General features: G+C 39.0%; 1 protein-coding gene across 14 annotated transcripts in view; it reads right to left on the bottom strand.

Annotated features, from left to right (window-relative positions):
- Positions 1-24,240, bottom strand: part of NFATC2 (nuclear factor of activated T cells 2) — a 233,824-nt gene that overhangs the window by 14,989 nt on the left and 194,595 nt on the right. For 5 of the 14 annotated variants that reach the window (XM_058175793.1, XM_058175790.1, XM_058175789.1 and 2 more), the window contains exon 10: positions 1,971-2,125. The exons of 1 other annotated variant lie outside the window; for it this stretch is intronic. In XM_058175793.1, coding sequence (XP_058031776.1) covers positions 2,049-2,125 — 77 coding nt within the window. In that variant the 3' untranslated portion in view covers positions 1,971-2,048. Of the gene's footprint in view, positions 1-567; positions 2,126-9,793; positions 16,091-24,240 lie in introns of those variants that run through there. 8 more of the 14 variants (XM_058175798.1, XM_058175796.1, XM_058175797.1 and 5 more) reach the window with 4 other exon arrangements.

Below are 24,240 nucleotides of genomic sequence, written 5' to 3' on the forward strand. Positions count from 1 at the left end.
GAGAAGGACTTCTTGGAGACTTCTACCATAATACTTTCCTTATATGATAGATATATGATTTGCTTCCCCCCCACCTGGATTCTTTCCTTCTGAAGGAATATTTATCTCTCTCTCTTTAAAACATACATACATCAAGGTAACGGTTCCCCTTGCACATATCTGCTAGTCGTTCCCAACTCTAAGGGGCGGTGCTCATCTCCGTTTCAAATCCGAAGACATCTGTCCGAAGACATCTCTGTGGTCATGTGGCCGACACGACTAAATGCCAAAGGTACACAGAATGCTGTTACCTTCCCACCAAAGGTAGCCCCTATTTTTTCTACTTGCATTTTTTACCTGCTTTCAAACTGCTAGGTTGGCAGAAGCTGGGACAAGTAACAGGAGCTCACCCTGTTATGTGGCACTAGGCCACTGAGCCACCGCGTGCATACATACATACATACATACATACATACATACATACATACATACATACATACATACATACATACATACATACATACATACATACATACAAGTTCATTACAGCAGCCATAAAATGAGCTCACATGCAAATGAGAAGTTTGTATTCCACTACACAGCCAACCCCAGTCAAGCCCCTCTTCTTGAGGAAGAGCACAAAATCTGTGTTTAAAATGAGCTTTCGCCTCTTCTCCTGCCAGCCTGAAAAGCAGGTCAGAAGAGAGGGATGCATGGGAAGCTGCTATTAACCCTGGATCTTCTGATGTTCCACAACAGGACTAAACCCATGTTTAAAAAATAGCTCTAAAAATAAATGACAAGTAAGTGGGCAGCTACTGATTGCCAGAGGAATTTGGGAAGAAGCGCCCAGCACCCAACACCCAGCAACTGTCCTTCTTCCTATTAATTATATTTAGACATAATATCTGGGAGGCGAGTGGGCATTTCCTGATAAACAAGGAAAAGAGTTAGTCTTGGCACTGGAATCAACATAAAATAGGATGGCAGACTTTTGAGCTGCCTCACCATCTGCGACAGTGGTGGGTTTCAAAATATTTTACTACAGGTTCTGTGGGTGTGGCTTGGTGGGTGTGGCTTGATGGGCGTGGCAGGGGAAGGATACTATAAAATCTCCATTCCCTTCCCAATCCAGGGGAAGGTTACTGCAAAATCCCCATTTCCTCTCGATCAGCTGGGACTTGGGAGGCTGAGAATAGATGGGGGCAGGGCCAGTCGGAATTTTTACTACCAGTTCTCTGAACTACCCAAAATTTCCGCTACTGGTTCTCCAGAACTGGTCAGAACCTGCTGAAACCCACCTCTGATCTGAGGGTAAAGGCCCATTAACCCAGCCATGAAGAAAAGCAGTGAGCTTCGGGTCTACACGTTTGATTACTTGACGAGAGTTTGTATCCTCCTAGCTTGATCCCTGACTCTTTGTTTTGCTTAACCAGCATTCCTGATGGGAATTCTTAATTGGGCTCCTTTGAACCTTGAAGCAGCTGTGCATACATATGTTGGGGCAACTCTCCATTTGCTTTTGTAAAGGGCCTGCTTGACTCACGCATGACCAAGTGAATTGCATTGGGACTGATAATATCAATTGAGTGAGCCTCACTACAGCTCTCATTCACAAATCCTGTTCTTTTCTACACAGTTGAGACTGTTGCTATAACAGTCAGTCACTAGGCAATTGAGAAACCCCTTTGTTTCCTACCCACTCCTTGTTCTCCCTCTTTTTCCTTTTTCCTTCCAAAAGGAGCAAAATGCATGGCAAGGCATTTCTGGCCACTGACTCTCCACAGCTGTACCCTTTTAAAGGCTGAGCTGACTCATGTTTTCTGCCATAACAATGACTTTCTTTTTCATAAACAATACTAATCCTCCAACAAACTGAAGTTGGAGGTTTCTGGGCAACTACAAGAAATAGTCATGAATTATCTATGCGTACACACACACATCTTTAGGATGAAGTGGAGTGTAGAAATGACAACAAATACAGTTCACAGGGAAAAGTGTGAAATAAACATGGGCCTTAGGCATACAACGTCTTGAGGGTTTCCTTTAACGATGTGGATTTATTTTCCTCAATAATCTCCCAAACTTGTTGAGACTGTGATACCAAGAGTTTCCAAAAATTGGAAGACGTCTGGTGTCGATGGACCTGGAATGAAAAAGAAGACATGTTCATAATAGCATTTAACCAAGAGATTATTTTAATACTGGTAGTCCTTGATTTATAGCAGTTCATTTAGTGGATGTTTGTAGTTACAATGGCACTTTCCTATGGGTGGGGAAAACCTGGAAGCTCTCAGATTCGGGTTTTCCCAGATGTGCCAATATGATGTCTCTAATAAAATGGAACTTTAAGGAATTTCTAGCCTTAGAGTCTTCTTTCATTGGGGGTGTTACTTGGAACCCTGACATATGGTTGTCCCAAAGGTGCTTTTTTTCAAGAGGCAACCAGACTTTCTTGTTTTTCTTTGAAGACGTTTCGCTTCTCATCCAAGAAACTCATCTCATTTAGAGCTGAAGATGCTTCTTGGAGGAGAAGTGAAACTTCTTCGAAGAAAAGCAAAGAAAGTTTTTATTTATTTTATTTTATTTATTTATTTTATTTGCATTCTCCAAAGACTCAGGGCGGCTTACCCTATGTCAGGCAATAGTCTTCATCCATTTTGTATACTATATACAAAGTCAACTTATTGCCCCCCAACAATCTGGGTCCTCATTTTACCTACCTTATAAAGGATGGAAGGCTGAGTCAACCTTGGGCCTGGTGGGACTTGAACCTGCAATATTGCAAGCAGTTGCTGTTAATAACAGGCTGCATTAGCCTGTTGAACCACCAGTTGCCTCTTGAAAAAAAGCACCTTTGGTTTCCCAGGTCATCTGTGAGACAACCATAAAAGTCAAAAATAGATATACGGCAGTACTTCTTCCTATATTATTCTCATACTGTCCAAGGTCAGCCTCAAGATGTGAAACTTTGGCCACCCATGACTCTGAAGGGTAAAATTAGGGAATTTTAATAGATATGATTTGTGGTGTGTTTGGGTGAGTGCTCCATTTTTTAAAAGGACCATCTCTAAACATCTGCATGTTGTTACCGCTTATAAAATTCCTCCTAACATCCATTTTTTCCAGAAAGTATTTGAAACCAGTTACAGGGATCGCTAAACTCAGCCTCCAAATGGATTACTACCTCAACTGCCAGAATTCCCAATCCCTAACATCAATGTTATGAATTCTGGAAACTGTAGTTCCAATATATCTGGATATCAATAGAATGGGAAAAACTACCATTCTCTGAGGCAAATTGTATCGTGATCTTTGAAACATTGATAAATTCCTTCTTTTTTTCCTCTGTCTTCATTCCCCCCCCCCCCGCTTCTGTTGTTGAGTTTGTTAAGCATTTTTGGGTCATTAGTAGGGGTGAAATCCAGCAGGTTCTGACAGGTTCTGGAGAACGGGTAGCGGAAATTTTGAGTAGTTCGGAGAACCGGCAAATACCACCTCTGGTTGGCCCCAGAGTGGGGCGGGAATGGAGGTTTTGCAATATCCTTCCCCCAGGAGTGGGGAGTGAATGGCGATTTTGCAGTATCCTTCCCCTGCCATACCCACCAAGCCACGTCCACAGAATTGGTAGTAAAAAAAAAATTGGATGTCACCACTGGTCATTAGCCCATTTGCTTGCTATGCATGTTGATGGCGGCTTGTAAATAAATTATTATTTTAAAAAAATCACTGGCTTCATATGCAACCCATCTTTGCTTATTAGCTATGTATCCAGCTTGTCCCCAAAAGAATACGTTACTAATTTCGATATTTGTTGAGCAAATGGAAGGAGGACTAAATTTGTAGTTCATTATTCCCCCCCACTCTCTCACTCTGCTGTAAATTTGCCAGATCTTGAGGTTTCTTTCTTTTCTTTCCTTTTTAACGATGTGCACCAGTTGATATGAAATATGACCATCAGTGTCATCCTCGAAGTGGGAAAACTTTACTTGGTGTGTGGCATGTTAACATGAATTTATTTGGGGTTGTCAGATCAGAGCCCCACATATCAGCAGCGGCTTTGCACAAGAAGGCAAGATTGGGCAGCATTTCCTTTTCAGAGCACTCTTTCTTAAACAAGGGAAGCTTTCTCATTCCAAATTCTTCTTCCTTTATTCAAGGAAGATTTATACATTTATTGTAGTATAAGGTTTTGGGAATCACAGCTAACATTACCAAAAGCATGCCGTATGAACTTGAGAGGAACGTTGCATATTATATATTCAGACACTGTTGTGGGGAGTGCGGAGAAGCAGAAGGGGAAACAGCACAGATAGTCCTTGACATACGATGACTATTGAGCCCAAAATTTCTGTTGCTAACTGAGATAGTTATTAAGTGAGTTTTGCCCCATTTTAACACATTAACAGAGTTGGAAGGGACCTTGTAGGTCATCTAGTCCAACCCCCCGCCCAAGCAGGAGACCCTACATCATTTCTGACAAATGGCAGTCCAATCTCTTCTTGAAGGTCTCAAGTGATGAAGATGAAGCTCCCATCACTTCTGATGGCAAGCTGTTCCATTTGATTCCATTTTAGTAATAGCAATTCTATTTTAGCAATAGGAATAGCACTTAGACTTATATACCACTTTACAATATGGGGTACTGGGGACAATATGTTTACAGACTCAGCATATTGTCCCCAAACAATCTGGGTCCTAATTTTACCAACCTTGGAAGGATGGAAGGCTGAGTCAACCTTGAGCCTGGTGAGATTTGAACTGCCAAATTGCAGGCAGCCAGCAGTCAGCAGAAGTAGTCTGCAGTACGGCACTCTAACCACTGCACCACTGTGGCTCCTTACAACCTTTCTTGCCACAGTTGTTAAGTGAATCACTGCAGTTGTTAAGTTAGTTAGATGGTTGTTAATGAAATCTGGCTTCCCCATTGACTTTGCTTGTTAGAAGGTCATAAAAGGTGATCATATAACTCCGGGACATTGCAGCTGTCATAAATATGAGTCAGTTGCCAAGTGTCTGAATTTTGATCATGTGACAATGGAGATGATGCAACAGTTGTGTGAAAAACGGTCAGATTCATAATTCATTTTTTCTGATGCTGTTCTAAATTTGAATGGTCGCTAAATGAACTGTGAGAAGTTGAGGATTATAGTACCTGTACAAGGAGAAGTAAAAACCCAGCACTTCTGACATGCACGAGGAAAGGAGCCTTCTCCCAACCCACTAGTAGCATCCCTGGGCAATGCAAAAGGCTTGGCACGATGAAAAATGGCTGCAGATGCCGCTGCCTGATTGATGGAAAGAGAGCACATTTTGCTACCTGTGTATATTGGGTACCATATTTGTTACTGCAGGGAGAATGATCTTACGAGGGACAATGCACAATGCATAAGGTAGGTACAGTCCTCATTCTGTCAGATGGAATTCCTGTAACTGTAGGGATGCTTCCATTCAAGTATCTGGCTACAATGCAGAAATGGTTTTGCCATTTCCTGCTTCCAAGACGTTTCCGATTTCCCCCTCTAGCCTGCAGCTCTCAATGCCCCAGAAGCCTCCACCCTTCCAGTAGAAGCCAGGGCCGAGGCCTGCTTAACAAATCAGCTGAATTCTTACATAGTAAGAATGTACTATGTACATAGTAGGCTGATAGTAAACCGTGGTGTCTATTTGTTTTCTTTCTCTACTCTATCCATCCCCCAAGAGTTCCCAAGAGTTGCATATGGAATGCATCTTTCTTAGAATTATGTTCCGATATATAATTCAAGAAAGTATGTGAATTTCCATAAGATTGTTTTGCCATATGTTGTTTTATGCCCAAATAGGGCAAAAATATCCTTTGGCAACACTTATTCTCTCCTTTGCTATCCCCTTTGATGTTGCCTTCAGCAATGGATGAGAGTTATCCTTACAGTCCTGCTGTTAATATAGGGTTTGCTTCCTTTTTTTTTTTACATTTATATCCCGCCCTTCTCCGAAGACTCAGGGCGGCTTACATTGTGTAAGGCAATAGTCTCATCCTATTTGTATATTTATATACAAAGTCAACTTATTCTATGACCAAGGCATATTGTCACCCATTATTTTCTTTAATGGGCTAAAAGTGACTGGGAACAGAGGCAGCAGAAGATGATGATGATCTGAAACAAGGAAAGGAAATATCATGTTGACAGTATTGCATACTGTGGGCAGATGGGCAGATAGCATGTTAACATCACACTTCAAAAGACTCCAATAGAAGAGAATGTATGTATCTGAGGATTGAACTCTGGAGTTTGGCTGTTTGTTTGCAGATGATTTATTACCAGCCAGCTGTCAACATCAGTAAGAGTAAGTGTGAGGCAGGGGTGAAATGCTCCTGGTTTGGACCGGATTGCCTGATCTGGTAGCGATGGTGGTGGGTGGTTCGGAGAACCGGGAGCAAAAATCCCTGCCCCCCCCATACCTATCTGAGCCACACAATCATTAGAGGTTTTTTTTTAACTTTTAAAAGCATTTTTTCTTTGGCCGAAAAATTACTTTTAAAAGTTTAAAAAAAAGCCTCTGATGATTGCGTGGCTCAGCTGGGATCGTCAGAGGCTTTTAAAACCTCTTCAGCAGTGGATTTTTTTCTTTTAAAGGCAAAAAATGCTTTTAAAAGAAAAGAAAAGCCTCTGACAATCAGGCAACTCAGCTGGGATCGTCAGAGGAGCTTTTTAAAAGCATTTTTTCTACAACCTCTTCAGCTTTTAAAAGTAAAAAAAAAAAGAGAAAAATTGGCCACGCCCACCCAGTCACATTACCCCCCCCACACACACACCAAGCCACGCCCACAGAACCGGTGGTAAAAAATTTTACATTTCACCCCTGGTGTGAAGTATGCACAAAATCAGCTTCTCCCACAGAAAATGTTTTGGAGTTAATAACACACATGCATCCATGGAGATTCTCAATCCAGGTCATGGTTGTCCCAAAGGTGCTTTTTCAAGAGGCAACTAGACTTTCTGGTTTTTCTTTGAAGATGTTTCACTTCACATCCAAGAAGCTTCTTCAGCTCTTTTTTTTAATATTAAAGTTTTTTATTTTCCATAATAATTCCAATAATTTGACCAGTGTACAGTACAATCACTTATCCAACAATCGATCCTATACTCAAATTATGCTCAATCGGGCCTGCTCGGTCGCCGCTCCCTTCCTTAATCCTTTCTACTCTTCTCATCCTTCTTCTACTTTCCCCACCATCCTCCTCCTCACTTTCCTACTTCCCCTCCTCCTTCCCACTTCTCACTTCCCTCCTTTCTAACCCTCTTTTTTTCATTGCTAAATGTCTATGGAGGTTCTAAGTGATGATTGTTCCAGTGGTGAAATTCAATTTTTTTTTACTACCGGTTCTGTGGGCGTGGCTTGTTGGATGTGGTGTGGCTTAGTGGGCGTGGCTTGGTGGGTGTGACAGGGGAAAGATACTGCAAAATATCCATTCCCATCCCACTCTGGGACCAGCCAGAGGTGATATTTGCCGGTTCTCCAAACAGCTCAAAATTTCCATTTCCGGTTCTCCAGAACCTGTCAGAACCAGCTGGATTTCACCCCTGGGTTGTTCCAAAGGTGCATATTCTAGAGGTAACTGGACTTTCTTTGTTTTTCCTTGAAATTGTTTCCAGAGCTGAAGAAGCTTCTTGGATGAGAAGTGAAACGTCTTCAAAGAAAAACCAAAAAGTCCAGTTCCCTCTTGAAAAAGCAGGAAATATCAGGATAAAAATTGAAATACTTAAAAAATAATAAAAGAGAATAAATATTAGTAAAAATGGAGAAATTAGAACTGGAGGGCGAAGGAAGATGCGATTTATATAATTGAGCATGGAAATATTAAGACACAATTAAAATATGGAAAAAGAATACTTTGACAAAAATTGAAATAAAGTGAAATGTATTTGGATATGTTAAATTGTGTATGATATATGGCCAATACTCTGTTCATAAACTATGTATGTGTGTTGGGGGGGAATTGAAAAATCAATAAAAACTTGTTTAAAAAAGAAAAGAAAAGAAAAAGCACCTTTGGGACACTCTATGCATATGATAAAATGGATTTTTGTCCATTTAAAATAAAACAAAAAAGGACATAAAACTGTCTTTTTATTTATTAAAAATATATCCCAACTTTTGCCCAAATCAGGATAGTGGAGAAAGAGATCTTCACTCCTTAAAACAATTCCATGAAGTCAGTTGGGCTAAAAGAGAATGACGCTCAGATCGCTTACTGTTTTTGAGTTGGGCAGCAATATAAATTCATTACTTATTTTATGAATAATTTTTATTAAAATAGAGATTTAGAAAACTACATAAACATAGAAGGAATAGAAAAGGATGTTGAAAGGATAAAAGAAAATGTGAATAACAAAAACGCAAGAAAAAGAACATTATTTAACAGAGTGACTTCCCATCTTTGTGGCAAACATAGTTTTTACCATCTTCACCCTCCCATCGTTCTCTTCTTCCCAACAAATCTTTTAAATCAGCAATTCATTTTTTTCCATTTTCAGTAAAAAACCTACGAAGGGTTTGCAGTCAGTCTCCAGTTAATAATTGATTGGGTAAATGATCCCCCCAGTTCAACCCTAATTGATGAAATTGGGTTGCACAATAGTTCGCTTTAAGGGGGAGATTTATTGCTCAGCTATCAAGGGAGTTGTTGAGCACATCTAGTCCAATCACACCCCATTAAGTTCTTGCTTCATGGTTAAGTGAATGGTTTAATTGGATCAGGCTGACTGTCATACACGGAATGATTACAGCTCCAAAAAAATCAGTTGAGTGGGCCTACCGACATTGTTCATTGGATCATAATAATCTTTCTTTTAACTGCAATGAAGTACAAAGTACAAGAACAACGGAAGTAGCTGTTTGTCCTTCAATTTATTGCTGAACTTTAATAATACAAGCTGTATAAAAATATTTTACAAAAAGCAAAATCACAATTAAACTTGAGATTAAAACATAACAAGGGGGCAATAGAACAGATACAACCCACCATTCCTGTGGAGTTTTTTGGGGTTTTTTAGTTAAAAATAGGTGAGCGAGCAGTTTAGTCATGTGTTAAAATTTGAGCAATAAAGCTGCTTTCCATTTAGGTCTATGACTCTGTGACTGAATCAAGCAGGCATGACTAGCTGCAACCCAGCCTGAATATTTACCTCGCCGCACTTGGAAATACATGTTCATTTTGACTTCCTTGCCATCCAAAGAAACCTTGTTTCCCCAGGTTGAATTGCTTCTTAGAGCAGTTTATTTTAAAAGTTATTTTGGAATTCCTGCTTGTAAAATGTGTTGATGACTAGGAAGCAGAAGCAAATAATTATTTTAAGCCAAATGTATCATTTGGAAGTATAATTCTTTTAATTTGGAGGTATAGAGTTAATTAATTTGGCTTACGGAGTTGGAAAATCAGAAATTTTTGGTGTCGTTTGAGAAGAGCTCCATCTGATCAGATAAAGTCCAGCCTCCTGTTCACACAGTGGTCAGCCAGATATTTCTGGGAAAGCCACAAGAAGGACAGGATTGCAAATCTTCTCATACTGGAGAAACAGCAGCTGGAATTCAATGGCATAATCTTAATGGGTCAAAGTTGCCAAAGGACCAATGCTATTCATTCTCTCTCTCTCTCACACACACAAAACCTCAGACACGAATATTGAGACACTATTCTTAATTTCGTCTTTGGGGTGTTACCTGATGCTAATCCTCATTTTTCAATAGCAATTCCAAGTGGCCCTTGGTAATTCACTGAAAACTTTCAAAGCTGCTGAATTAATTGAGAGACAGTGAGGGTTTTTTGGGGGGGGCGGGGAGGGGAGATGGGGAGAAGCTCAATAACAGTAGACTGGGTTTTTATATATTTTACATTCCATGTTCTTTGTCAATATTTGATGGCAACTGATATCAGGAATGAACAGGTATGAGGATACATACAACACAAGCTGAATAATTATGTGCATAACGTAACTTGCATTTCATTTTCTCCAACACAAAAATTACCGGTCTATTGGTAGGGTATATAATGACCACCTTCCTGAGACACCAGTTATCTGATTTTAAAAAACAACAACTATGGATTGCAATTTATTGTGCTTATTATTTACAGCAGTGTTTCTCAACCTTGGCAGCTTGAGGATATGTAGACTTCAACTCCCAGAATTCTGGGAGTTGAAATCCATACGTATTCAAGTTGCCAAGGTTGAGAAACACTGATTTACAGTATACTAATTATGACAGTCGTTTTCCTCATGAAGAGTTCTAGGATACATCTATGCACTCTTTTTATTGCATCTTCCTTTCTGATATATTTTTTTCCGTCAACTTATTTTCAGGTATCCATCTTTGAAATTATGAGGACTTTTTAAAAAAGAAAAGAAAAGAAAAAGTGAGATTGTCAAAATTTTCAGTCTCTCGCAGGCCCTGTGCAAGTGGACTTCAGGGGTCCCTTGGCATAATACAATTTTGGCCTAAATGAATCTATACAATTTTTCTCAGCACCTTCCTTCAACATTATGCACAATGCCCTGGAAATCCAGAGAGATGCAGATACCAACGTGTTAAATTTGTTACATACAGGCATTCAGAAATAAACAACATTTTTACAAGCAGGATTACTGATTGGCCAGTGAAGCAGACAACAGACATTTGCAAGTTAGCACAGCTGAAATAAGGGGAAAAAAATGCAGTTTCTTTGCTTGTGTACTTATGTTCATTAATCATCCAATGTATCAAGATAAAGGATGATTCATGGATCACATCAGATAGGCACTAAAGCATCTATGAAGGTCACGTATGTTATGAGTCTATAGGATTGGTTTTTTGGGGTGTCCAAAAATCACAGCATTAGAGGAAGCAGTGTTAAGTCTTTTGTCCAATCCTTGCTTGATTCTCTGGGAGAGCATGAGGGGATGCAGCTGGTTAAGGAAAGAATTTATTTAAGAAACCCTGAGGGAGCTTCCTCATATACTGCTCTCCATAAGCACAACAGTTTACTCAGTGAGTTCAACAGTACTTGCCTCCATAGAATAACATTTCAGAGGGCTTCCGCTGAAGAAAAGACACACTATTTAAAATTGCCACCATGGAGGCGTCTCATTTTTTGTAGCAACCAGAAAATATCGTAGATAATTTCTCCTTTTTAAAAAAATCTTATAGTACAATATATATAACACCCCCATCCCTCCCCCCCAAAAAAATACAACAGGCAATGGGTTGAAACCAACAGTCAAGAAGCAGCTTTTCTATATAATCAAATGCTCTCTTTGCAAATGTTTATAATGTGATGCATTCCAAGTAAGATGTATAGATAGGCAGAGTCCAATCAAGCCAAAGACATATGCATCTTCTCAAATCCTGTGACCGCTAATGTGTAAGGAAAAACAGATATTCTCAAAGGGTGGATTATGAACCTGGGGGGGGGGAGCATGGAGGGAAGGTTACAGCATTTTTAGTTGATCAGACTTGCCCAAACAAAGCAGGCAGGAGGGCTGTTAATGATCATTTATGATTTGCCTGAGAGAAAAGCTCAGGACCTCTAAACTTGTGGGTCTAGCCAACTGTCAGCACCATTTGCCAATCAGAGCAGCACTGTGACTGATGCCAGCTGACAAATTCTTGCCAAGTGGTGACTTCCCATATGGCATGTAATAGAATATCTGTAATTTGGGTGTGACTATAGAAGTAAATTTCAATATTTTTAACCATTATGTTCAATTTCTAGCCTTTCAAAATGGAAATTTTTGGTAGGTGGGAAGATAAGCGTTTAAAATGATCACTATAACCACAGTGCTCATCCAATTCAGATTTAAGTCAAACGTTTGTGATGATAATGGCATATCTTTCAGTAAATGGGGTATTTATTTCTTGCTCAGCTCTAACTCCTAAGAATGGGTTTGTTTTATTCATTTAGTTATTCAAATTCATTGATTATTTTAGGGAGGTGTAGAATCAGAACCTTTGAGAATGACCGAGTTAAAACACGTTTCAGAAATTTTCTCTCTAAATTCAATGGAATTATGCTTTCTATAATAGATTATCTATTATACAAGAAGACCGGATGTTGAATAGAATAAAAGGAATCACAAATTATTATAGTAAACCACTGTCTAGCAAAAGATACATGGAAAAGTGCTTCAGTTTGTCTGGACTGAACCCACAGCCAGTATTATCCAAATGCAAGGCATAAGTATTTTGGTATTCTTTCCATCTCAGTATTGCTATTATTCAAATAAGCCTACATTTCTCTTCCAAACACACAGATCAAAACTAGAGGAAAGGAAAAGGAAAAAAGAATTCCTCACAATGAAAAAAAAAATCCATTCAACTCACAAAACATTCTCACGTGCAGTTTTTCTTTGGTATTCTTTAATGCCAAATGCATTCCAAAGTAATGAAAAGCTTTTACTAGCATGAGTTGCCTATCCAACACCATCTGACTATTTACATATTAAGATGGACGACTTCATCTATTTAGTGCAAAAGTTTACAGACGCTCATCCTGTAATATGTAGGCCTAAACTGTGATTAAGAAATAATAATGTTGAAAAAGAAATGCCATTGAGTTACAATAAACTGCTTTGACTTTAGCATAATAAAACACTAATGGAAAATGCATTACAGTTGTTCACTTTATAGACAATGCTTTGGGAGGCCTTTTGGTACAATGACAGGAAGGCACTTGTCGTGAAGCTTTCAGATAACTGAGGGGAAAAATAATTTCCTCATATGCAGCTATGGCTGTCTTCCAGATAAACTGAGAACAAATTAATCACACAAGGCAGTTAATTGTCCAAGGCAAACCTTACGTTTCTTTAGACCAAAGTAATAATTAAAAAAAAAGTTTACATGAAGTTTACAAATGTTAACACTGTAGGACTATTGCAAAACCAAAATAAATAATGTCATTCATTGAATGTTTCAGAATTACCTGTACTATCTTAAATGTATCCAGTTATTCTTTAAGACAAACATCTGTAGCGGAATGTCTTTGCTTGAGAAATATATGTTTGGTTAAGGCTTTAGTATGAGCAAATGGTTGCTTGCTAAATATTCTAAATTAGACACAGTAGGGCAGCTTGCCAACACATAGCCATTATATATATTTATATATATATATATATTTTAAAAAACATGTAGTCTATACTACACATAAATGAATGTATAATGCAGCAAAGGAAGATGCTTAAGATAAGAATACAATGCTGCATCCAAAAGGTCTGTTTTTTTTTAGATATTGCCAAGAAGCAGACAAAGAAGAAATATGGCAGTCCTGCTTTCATTCCTTATGGTTTCAATCCATAGGAAATGAAAGAGAACTAAGAATCTTATGACTACCTTTCATGTTTCATGTATACTTTACAAGAGCTTGTAAGAACATTTGATCAAGTAGTTGGATCAGCAAGAATTGCAGCTCTGTATCTAACAACAATCCTGGAGTGATATTTTTCATCCTCTGCAGTAATTCACTGGCATAAATAACAGGAATATTCCTGCTTCACAAATAATATTAAGCCATTAGATGGTTGGTTGGGTTTTTCGCTTAGTGACAGATATACAAACCCATCTCTACAAAGAAACAGTAGTTATAAGTCAGAATGGGTAAATTTCACACCAAACCCAGATAAAAATAAATGGACACAAGGATTTACTAACTGTATATAAACCAGGGGTGTCAATGTCTTTACAGAAGGCAATTGCAAATCATCTGCACATTGTTACCAAAGAAATTATAGGTTTGTGGCCATGGAGTCAAAGGAATTAAGCTCAACTCAAAGGACACTTTACTTTTTATCCAAAAATACTATTACATTTGTCAAGAATTTATTTCCTAGAGCTGGTGTTTTAGACCTTAAAAGTCAAAGCAAGGTTCCATCACATCCTTAAAACTCTCTATAGATTAGGCGGATCAAGATAAACAAGTTGTATAAAACGGTGGTATTCTGGTGGAAGAACAATAATCCAGTAAAGAAATTCAAATAGGAAGTTTCTCTGGTATTTTATACTTGGCACAAAAATGACTCCAAGCTGTGGTGTGAAATCCAGGTATCTAGACAAACATTTGAGGATTAGTGGTGAAAACGATTATGAAGTGTATTCCAGGACTGGCATTAAAGAATAATTTGAAGTGAAACTGAAAACTGATTCATATAATAAAAGTTTTTGCTTAACTTTGAGGAATTAGGTTAGCTGCAGCTAGAAAATTATTTTTCTACTTATCTCTACTACTATTCAATTCAGCTGCTTTTCATCATTTCCTTTATTTCACTCCTCTGAATCAAGCTTAGGAAAATGTGGACAAAAAGTTTCCATCATAACTCCTTGAATGTAGTTATGCTTTCTTGCATTACGTAGATACACATATTGCAAATGTACTCTTATCAGTCCTACTTTTCATGCCCATTTATAAATTTGGACATTGGGACCAATCCTCAAGAAACCAAAATCAAATTTTATCAATTCTTTAAGAACCTTATTTGATGGAATGTGGATAAGTCTATGTATGCCTGAAAATTATGTACTTCCAGTTTGTACCACGTGAGTTACATAGACTGATCTACAGTTTTAATTTCACAAGGGATGAAGAAAAGAAACTACAATTGGGTAAAAGAGTAAAAAGATATGGCTTCTTCGGGCAACAAAAATTTTAGAGAAATAACATCTAAATGCAGAATACACAATGATAATCTTCAGTAGAAAAAAAATACATTTTGGAGGGAAAAACCTTATTGCAACACAAATAAGAAGCAGGTCTGGAATTTTTTGAAAATTTGATAGCTGCCAGAATGAATAAGTAAGTCCTACTTTCTTTAACCAATTAAATTACTCTTCATCACACATTTCTATGCTTAACCCATTAACTTAGTATCTCACATTCCCTATGAATATAATTATGCCATCTTGTGATTTTTACCATGAGTTGAACGATTGGATAGATCCGCAAAACTTCCCCTGTAAAACCATAAAAGCAGTTTCTAAATCAAATTGAGATGATTGATTTACTTGAAAAAAAACTTTTTGTTATTTGTATGGATGGGAAAGAATCTAAAATAAATCAGTTTCAAATCTGTATACTGTACAGTGATATGCTGCATAGAACATTGTGGAATAGAATGCACACTCCAGTTAAAGTTAAATATTTTAGCTTTAACATTCATTTCAGAGTTTCAAATGCAGGTTCAGCTCCCTTCTGTAGATGTTGTTTGGTTTTAAAAATGCTTAATTGTTGACTGCATTGTGTTTTGAGTTTACATACTTTCTAGTCCAATGAAAATATGGCTATGGTGCATCTAAAAATAGAGCAAAGATATGACAAAGCTACAACTAAAAAGCTACTTTACATTCGCACTAGAAGCTGTGCCCCCAACAGATGATTTCCCTCCATTTTCCATGCAGCAGCCTCTTGTTGCACTTTGATGGTGTTTTTTTTTTAAAAAGACTGTGAATCTGTGCAGAGCAATAGTCATCCTTCTGTTTGAAAGAAGAATAAAAATAATGTTGCATACATAGATCTGTTCCCTTTCATTTAAGGGAGGGAGGTTCAATGCTTGAGTATTGGAAATTTTAAATTTTGTTTCTGGCTATGCATTGTGACTGTTTGAGAAACCTGATTCATTATTATTATTATTATTTGTTGAGTTGGCAATTGTAAAATTCATCCATCTATAATATGCATTCATGTACACAACCATACTTTAGTTCAATAAAAGTTTCTGGACCTTCCCCCCTCCCCCAATTGTCATTTCTAGTCCATGTATCCATCCTTAGACAATTCAGTAATCTACGTCAGGCACTTGCAAGGTTACATGAGAACTGCATGATCTTTGGACAAAAGGAAGAGCGTTTTCTTTGATGTTTACAGTGAGAGGTGCTGAGTGGCTTACATAAAATTGTCAGCTGGATGCCAGTGCATTGTTCCTGGTTTTGAACTGGTGCCTTGAGATGTATCAGTTGAGGAAACAAAAGGCAGGCAGGACAAGAGAAGAATCTGAGAAGTCAGATACAGATGCAAAAGTTGTCTGCAAAAGTTGTCTCATAAATCTCATCTTCTATGTCTGACTTCTGGCAGGGAGTCCAGAAAACTCTTTCCTGATAATTTCATTAACTGGGAAAGAAAAGAGAGAGAAAAAAATGAAACACAAAAGCAGAAATGTTACTGTGCAGAAAATGTGAAAGAATCTAATATAAAGCTATCTGTGTGGTGGCTGTTGAAAAGGTGGCATTCAATAATGGGTCAAGACTATGACAATCTAGCAATGACAAGTCCTAACTGTTGGAGTGCAGCCATGAAGCCTGCTAGATGGTTTTCAGTCCATCTTTATCATTCAACCCCAAGTAGCTTGCAAACTGTGAAGAAGATGGAAATAAAAGGGGGGGAAAATACTTTCCTGGATTCCTGGAAGGAATGGGAGTTTTCATTTCTGGTTTATTTAAAGTAATGTAATATAATAATGTAACACTTCACTGACTTTTATAAATACAGGATCGACACAGATGTAATGAACTTTGATTACTGAATCCTGTCCAGATTGCAGAGGGAACACACTTGCAAGCTCATTCTCATTTTTCATGTTTTGTACCAACTATGGATCATTCAAATCATACTCTGCAGTGCCAGTCAGATTGTGACTTGGTAAACTATGGTCTTGTTAACTGCATAGCTCAGTTAGGTGAGAAGAGTTCCAGGCAGTGTACAAAATGCTCTCAATACATTTATATTCTCCACTGTTTAATGACATATTGGTGATTTCTCACAGTAAGACTCTGCTTGCTAATTTATAGGCCACGTGCCTATGTATTGCTCAAATTTTCTTCACTAAAACTCAATGAAGCTGTTACAGGCAGACAGTCTTGGCATAATGTCTATGAGGTTGCAAATCTTTGGAAGTGACCAAACAACCCCTTTTGCTATATATTGGAGACAAAGCACCACATTGTGCATTCACCTGTAGAATATGGTATTGTTACTATTGATGTCCATTTAAAACCTACACACATAGCACAGAAAGCAAAAGTCTGATCAGAATATAATACTGGCTCCAGGTTAGCAAAGGAGTGAGTTAAGGGAGCTTATTAACAGAATAACAGAGTTGGAATAGACCAGGGAGGTCTTCTAGTCCTACCCCCTACTCAAGCAGGAGACTGTAACATTTTAGACAAATGGCTGTCTGGTCTCTTCTGGCCTCCAGTACTAAAGCACCCACAACTTCTGAAGGCAAGCCAGTCCACAGATTAATTGTTCTTACTGTCTGGAACTTTCTCCTTAGTTCTAAGGTTAGTTCTCTAATTGATTAGTTTCCATTCATTGCTTCTTGTCCTGTCTTCAGGTTTTCTATTCTATTCTATTCTATTCTATTCTATTCTATTCTATTCTATTCTATTCTATTCTATTCTATTCTATTCTATTCTCGTCACGTCTTTTGCTTCTATTCTTGTGTATCCAACCAAATATGTATTGAGAGGGGCTGCTTTGGTATAAAATCACCAAGAGTTCAAAATTAGAGAAACATGCATTATCCTGATGGCCTTATTCTTATAACTGGGAATACCAAGGTTCAGGAAATTCTAGTAATGAAAGTCAAGGAGTACAATTAAAAAATGGTTAACATGTAAATATAAAGAAGACCAGACTAATAACATCAGATACAACAACCACCCTTGAAAGTGACAGATATCCTGAAGTGGGAAATAGATTTGCTTTTTAGGATTGACTGACAACAATAAAGGAACGAGAAATACATCTGATGGAGTGGTAGGTTTGCAGTGAAAGCCTTAGAAAGGATATTTAGATGCCATGATGCATCTATATCTACAAAGGTCAGAATACAGTGATATGCTCTCCGACACTGTATGAAAGCAGAAGTTGGACTTTGAAGAAGCAGATCAAAGAAATACTGTATTGAAGCTTTTGAATTCTGGTGTTGGAGAAAGCTCCTAAGAATACTATAGATAACTAAGAAAATAAACAACTGGATCATAAAACAAATCAATCCAGAGATTTCATTTAAGGCAAAATGACCAGGTTCAAATTATTATATTTGGGACACTTGTTTAGATCCAGTTCCCCCGATGATTCCAAAATGTTGGGAAAAGTGGAAGGAAAAAGAAACAATGTCCAGCAGAAAGGTGGATGGATTTAATGACAGTGGTGATCGGAGACCAGGTGAGCAACAGGTCATCCTGAAGAAGATCTATTTATATGGTCACTAAGCTGACAGAGCTGGGCCATAATTACTGTTGTTATTGTTACTAATTTAAGTTGCAATCTGCATTTCTGAGCAAAATATTGGTCATTACGTAACAGTTACTGTGCTGGGCAAAAAAAAAATGCAGCCAGAATCCAACCAAACTGTTCAGAATAATGAGGTCAGCTCTTAGAGGAAGAAAGGTAGTACAGGTAATCCTTGATTTACGACCGCAATTGAACCTAACAGTTCTGTTGCTAAGTGAGACGGCTGTTAAGTGAATTTTGCTCCATTTTACAACCTTACTTGCCACAATTATTAAGTGAATTGCTGCAGTTGTTAAATTAATCTGGCTTCCCCATTGGCTTTGCTTGTCAGAAGGTCGCAAAACGGGATCACATGATCCTGGCACACGGCAACCATTGTAAATATGAGTCAGTTGCCAAGCATCTGAATTTGGATCAAGTGACCATGGGGATGCTGCAACGGTAGTTAACTGTGAAAAACCAGGGGTGGGCTTCAGATCCTTTAGCAACAGGTTTGCTGCCCGATTGCTGGGTGGGCGTGGCCATGGTGGGCTGCCTGCACCATGGTGGGGAGCGTTTTTCACCATCCCCAGGTCCGGAGGCTTTCCTCAAGCCTCCAGAGAGAAAAAACTACTTCCGCCAGGGTCTGGAGGCCCTCCGGAGGCTGGAAACAGGCCCGTTTCTGGACTTCTGGAATCTCCGGTAGGCCTGTTTTTTGCCCTCCCAGACCCTCCACGCTGCCCCTGCACTTGGGCCGTGTGGAGACACCTGGGAGAGGCGGGGTGGAGTAGGCATGGCCAGCCAGGATATAGCATTTGGGCGTTCACTGAACCCCAGCGATCCTTGGCTAGAGGATCGCCTGAACCCTGCCAAACCCCCAGGAGCCCACCCCTGTGAAAAACGGTCTTAGGTCACTTTGAATGGCCACTATAAGTAAACCGCTGTAAGCCAAGGACTATCTGTATCTGAGGCTGACCTGGGCACAAAATTATGAATAAAGTGGAAGGCAACATGGTGAGATTATAAATACTATAAATCAGGATCATTCAAAGGTAGCAGCTGTATTTCCCCACAGCTCTTATTTAAACCATGGAACTGCTTCCAGAAAATACTGTGATTGCTGCCGGTTGGGATAGCGCTAGAAAAGTGGTTAGATATGTTCACAGAAGACAAAGTGTTAATGGCTGTTAGTTATTGTGATTATACATTAGACCTGCAGTGTGTTTCTGAATGCCAGTTGTTTAGAAAAAAGGAGGAAAGAGCTATTCCTAGGGCTGTGGGAATTGCAAGGGAGTGCTTTGTTACTTTGATAAAGGTTCAGAAAGCACCTTTCAAAACTGTTTCGCCAAGCAACACAGCCCCTTTGTTTCTAAGAGAAAAATGAAATTGTTGTGTTGTTGTTGTTGCTGTTGCTGTTCTCCTAATTCTTTCTACCTCCTCCCTAGCTTTCTCTGACCTTTTCCGTCATGTCCAGAACTATCTGTGCCACTTTCTATTTGAGAATAATAAATTCTAGAATACAATACTTTGGCTCTGTAAGGGGCAGGGACATTCTGGCATATTTTGGGAATGTCACAGTAGGGACTGAAATGTTCTGGAATCAGACCATGAGGTTGTGTATATTCTGTATTCTGGTCTCAGCAAGAATGAAAATTAACTGATAGGATCAATGGTACATCAAGATGGGCTTACATCAGAGATGGGCAAGTATGGCTTTATGGCAATGGTGAAATCCAAATTTTTTTACTACCGGTTCTGTGGGCGTGGCTTCGTGGGCATAGTATGGCTTCGTGGGCATGGCAGGGGAAGGATACTGCAAAATCCCCATTCCCTCCCCACTCTGGGGCCAGTCAGAGGTGGCATTTGCCAGTTCTCCAAACTACTCAAAATTTCCACTACCAGTTCTCCAGAACCTGTCAGAACCTGCTGGATTTCACCTCTGCTTTACTGCCTATGGACTTCAACTCCCAGAATTCCTGAGTCAGCTGCCTCAGGAATTCTGGGAGTTGAAGTCCCCTAGTCATAAAGTTGGTTGGCTTAGGAATTCTGAGAATTTAAATCCACAAGTCATAAAGTTGTCACAGTTGCCCACCCCTGACTTAGATATCTCTGTGGTGGATGGAATTTGAGGCAATCATCTGAAGGAACAATGGGCATGCAAAGTTCTACCTATAATAGCGGGACCACATTTGGGTCAGTCTGGTGGCTCAAAAGCTCTGCTTGCTTCAAACACAGGTATTCCTTGACTGTAACTGAGCTCAAAATTATGGTCACAATTCATGTTGGTTGGTAAGTGAGTTACCACATGAGGTTTTGCAACCTTTTTGAAGCGGTTGCTAAGTGAATCGATGTGGATATTAAGCAAAAGTAGCAGTCATTAAACAAATCCATTGTCTGTAACAGTTGTTTTTTTCGACAGAAATAGGAAGCAAGAGCCAGTTTCCAGCAAAACAAACAAAAAAAAACATTGTAAATTGTGGTCATGTGACTGCTGGCTAGTGCAAACGGCTGCAAATGCGGGTCAGTTGCCCAAAATGTGATTGTGTGAACACAGGAGGAGGGTCAGAACTTTGAATCTGGATTGCAAATATCCCTGAGGAGGTCAGTCATAACTCCAAACAATTGCTAAGCAACTGGTGGTATTTTGAGGATTATCTGGACTCAGTCTGGGCAGGTCATAACACACACTTTCAAGTTGTAATGGTTATTAAGAACGTTGCTTGTTCTATAGATTTTGTAATTGTTCAATACATTACTTATTACCTGTTGTATTGTACATAGAAAGAGAGAAACATATAGAGGATGCAGACCAGGATTAAGCCTTCTCAATTAAAAACAACAACAAACTACAGATATAACAGAACAATGCACTTTTGAAGATTTTAACCATGGTTGAAAATGTATATGGAAAAAATATTTTTTAAAAATCAAAAATCAAAAATATTCCAAGCTTTTCTCTTGCAACTATCGGGGGGGAGGGGGGGGGGGGAAGAGAAGCATTTGTTCTTATCCATATTTGTTGATGGGACTGTGTAATTAATATACAAGATTATTCCTCAAACATCGTCAATACATCTTATCACACTTGGGGTTATGTTGCTAAGTGCTCTAAGCATTTAATCAATATGCAGGATGTATGTGTCTTCAGTTATACTTAAGATATCTAATTAATTGTGGGTTTTTAAAACAAGGCTAGGCCTTAATTGAAATTGATGGCTTCTAAAATCTTAAAGGGGATGCAGTGGCTCTGTGGCTAAGATGCTGAGCTTGTCAATCAGAAAGGTCAGCAGTTCAGTGGTTTGAATCCCTAGCGCCGAGCTCCCGTTACTTGTCCCAGCTTCTGCCAACCTAGCAGTTCGAAAGCATGTAAAAATGCAAGTAGAAAAATAGGGACCACCTTTGGTGGGAAGGTAACAGTGTTCCATGCGCCTTTAGCATTTAGTCATGCCGGCCACATAACCATGGAGATGACTTTGGACAGCGCTGGCTCTTCGGCTTTGAAACGGAGATGAGCATCGCCCCCTAAAATTGGGAACAACTAGCACAAATGTGCGAGGGGAACCTTTACCTTTTAAAGTCTTGCAATGTCCTGGAATTGCCAGCAGAGGGTGATATGGATCTAGTTTCAGGAGAAACCCTGAAAACTGAAGCCTATATACATCCCCCCCCCCAACCTCTTTTTTTTAAAAGGCTTCCTGTTTTCTTTACCCAGGAAATGAGAAGAGCAGATCTTTAATGGAAAGTTTTTGGTCTTTTTGAAATGCTAAAAATAGAATCTGGATTAAAAAAAAAAAGGTGAGCAGAACTACCTTAAGGAGGGAATGGTGGGTAAAGAAGTAGGATGACATTACAAGCTGTTTTATTTATCAGCACATTTGTGTTCACAGGGTTAAGTACCGAGAATGAAAAAAAGCTCTATGCATTGTAAGGACATTTCCTTTTTATTTAAAGATCTCAACCTGTTTGGAAATGTGACATTTTTTCCTGTTCGAAAGCGGCGCAGGACAGCCAAAACGGGACTAGCTGGCACTGAAGGAAGTGTTCATTTATATGTACTGAGAAGCAGCGGAGGCAAAATAGATCAGAATCAGGAAAAGAAGCTCTCTGAATTAATTGTACTGAGCTTAATGAGCCAAAAAAAACCTCATGGTACAGGCAGTCCCCGACTCCCAACAGTAACTAACTTCGTTCAAAGTTAAAATGGTACCGACATGTGACCGTTTTTCACCCTTATGACCATTATGGCAGTATTCCCATGGGCGTCAGGTGAACAAAATTCAGACGCTTGGCCACTGGCTCATATTTATGGCGGTTGCAGGGTCCCAGGGTCATGTGATCTCCTTCTGACGAGCAAAGTCAATGGGAAATGAAACAAACAAAATGTTCAAAAGTTCTGATAGTTACTTACCAAGCACATCTAAATTAAGTCAAAATGGCGCCACTATAGATGCTATATGTAATGTGCTATATAAACTCTGCCTGTTATTTTTTTTAACATGCGTTGTGTAGGAAAAAAGGACGGAATTTCAATTGCACTGCAGTCGGCACCCTTTTGGTTTTCTTATTTATTTTTTTTTAACCTTATCCTATGAACACCCCCTGAACCTTGAAAAGTTATTAGCCTGGAAAAACGAGAGCATTGGAACATGATTTTTCTTCAAAGAGGCTGGTGGCAGGCATTTCCACAGTGGGGGCAGAGAATCAGAATGGGAAAACTTTTTCGTTTCAAGAGGCAAGATTGCCGTCAATCATTTTTGTCAAGTTCTCAACTTCCGTTTACTGAACTTGAGAATGTGTTTTTTTTTGCTTTAAAGATTGCAGCTTGGAAAACTGGTTCCTATCTGCATTTTTGTTTGCAATGTTGCCTGATGCACTTGGGTTTCCACAAATTTCCTGTAAGATTTATTAATATGGATAGTCTGATAAAAAAAAAAATTAACATATACCGTGTTTCCCCAAAAATAAGACCCTGTCTTATATTTTTTTAACCCCAAAAATAAGCCCTTGGCCTTATTTTCGGGGAGGTCTTATTATTTTGGGGCCCGTGGAGCAAAATGGGGTTCCTCTTGCCATCTTGTCTGATTTCCACCTCTGCGTTTAAATATTTTCAGGAAGGGCTTATTTTCGGGGGGGGGAGGCTTATTTTAGGGCATGCGCTGAAAAGCCCGATTGGGCTTGTTGTCAGGGGATGTCTTATTTTTGGGGAAACAGGGTACTTTTCTACAAATTGGCAAATTGCATTGGAAAAGTCTTACTCTTGTGAGATGTAGGTAGGTAGGTAGGTAGGTAGGTAGGTAGGTAGGTAGGTAGGTAGATAGATAGATAGATAGATAGATAGATAGATAGATAGATAGATAGATAGATAGATAGATAATAAATGGACGGACAGACAGACAGACAGTTACTAGAGAATCCATTAAAGAAGCCAGTGCTGGTATAATTAATGTTGGTGCTGTTATAAACTCAGAATCCAGTCCTAGAAATGCAGATTATCTCAGGCTAGAAACAAAAGTTTGTTTTGTTATTTGACTTTCTTTAAGTAAAAACTTTCCGCAAGGGAAGCTTGTATTTATTTGGTGACTACATGAGCACAACCTTCATGTAGTTTTCTTGGCCAAAATATAGATACAAGATTTTTCATTTCCTCCTCTCGACACTGTACTGTATTTTTTAGATTTCCCAGTGGGACTTCTTGGTGGTCTCGGAACCAAATATTCTGACCCAACTTAGGACTTTCTGAGATCTGATTAATCAGATTGCTTATCATTGCTTCTTGTTCTACCCTCAGGTGCTTTGGAGAATAGTTTGACTCCCTCTTCTTTGTGGCAGCCCCTGAGATATTGGAACACTGCTATCATGTCTCCCCTACTCCTTCTTTTCATTAAACTAGACATACCTAGTTCCTGCAACCGTTCTTCATATGTTTTAGCCTCTAGTCCCTTAATCATCTTTGTTGCTCTTCTTTGCACTCTTTCTAGACTCTCAGCATCTTTTTTACATCATGGCGACCAAAACTGAATGCAATATTCCAAGTGTGGCCTTAC

The sequence above is a fragment of the Ahaetulla prasina genome, chromosome 3, assembly GCF_028640845.1.
Source record: "Ahaetulla prasina isolate Xishuangbanna chromosome 3, ASM2864084v1, whole genome shotgun sequence".
NCBI lineage: Eukaryota > Metazoa > Chordata > Lepidosauria > Squamata > Colubridae > Ahaetulla > Ahaetulla prasina.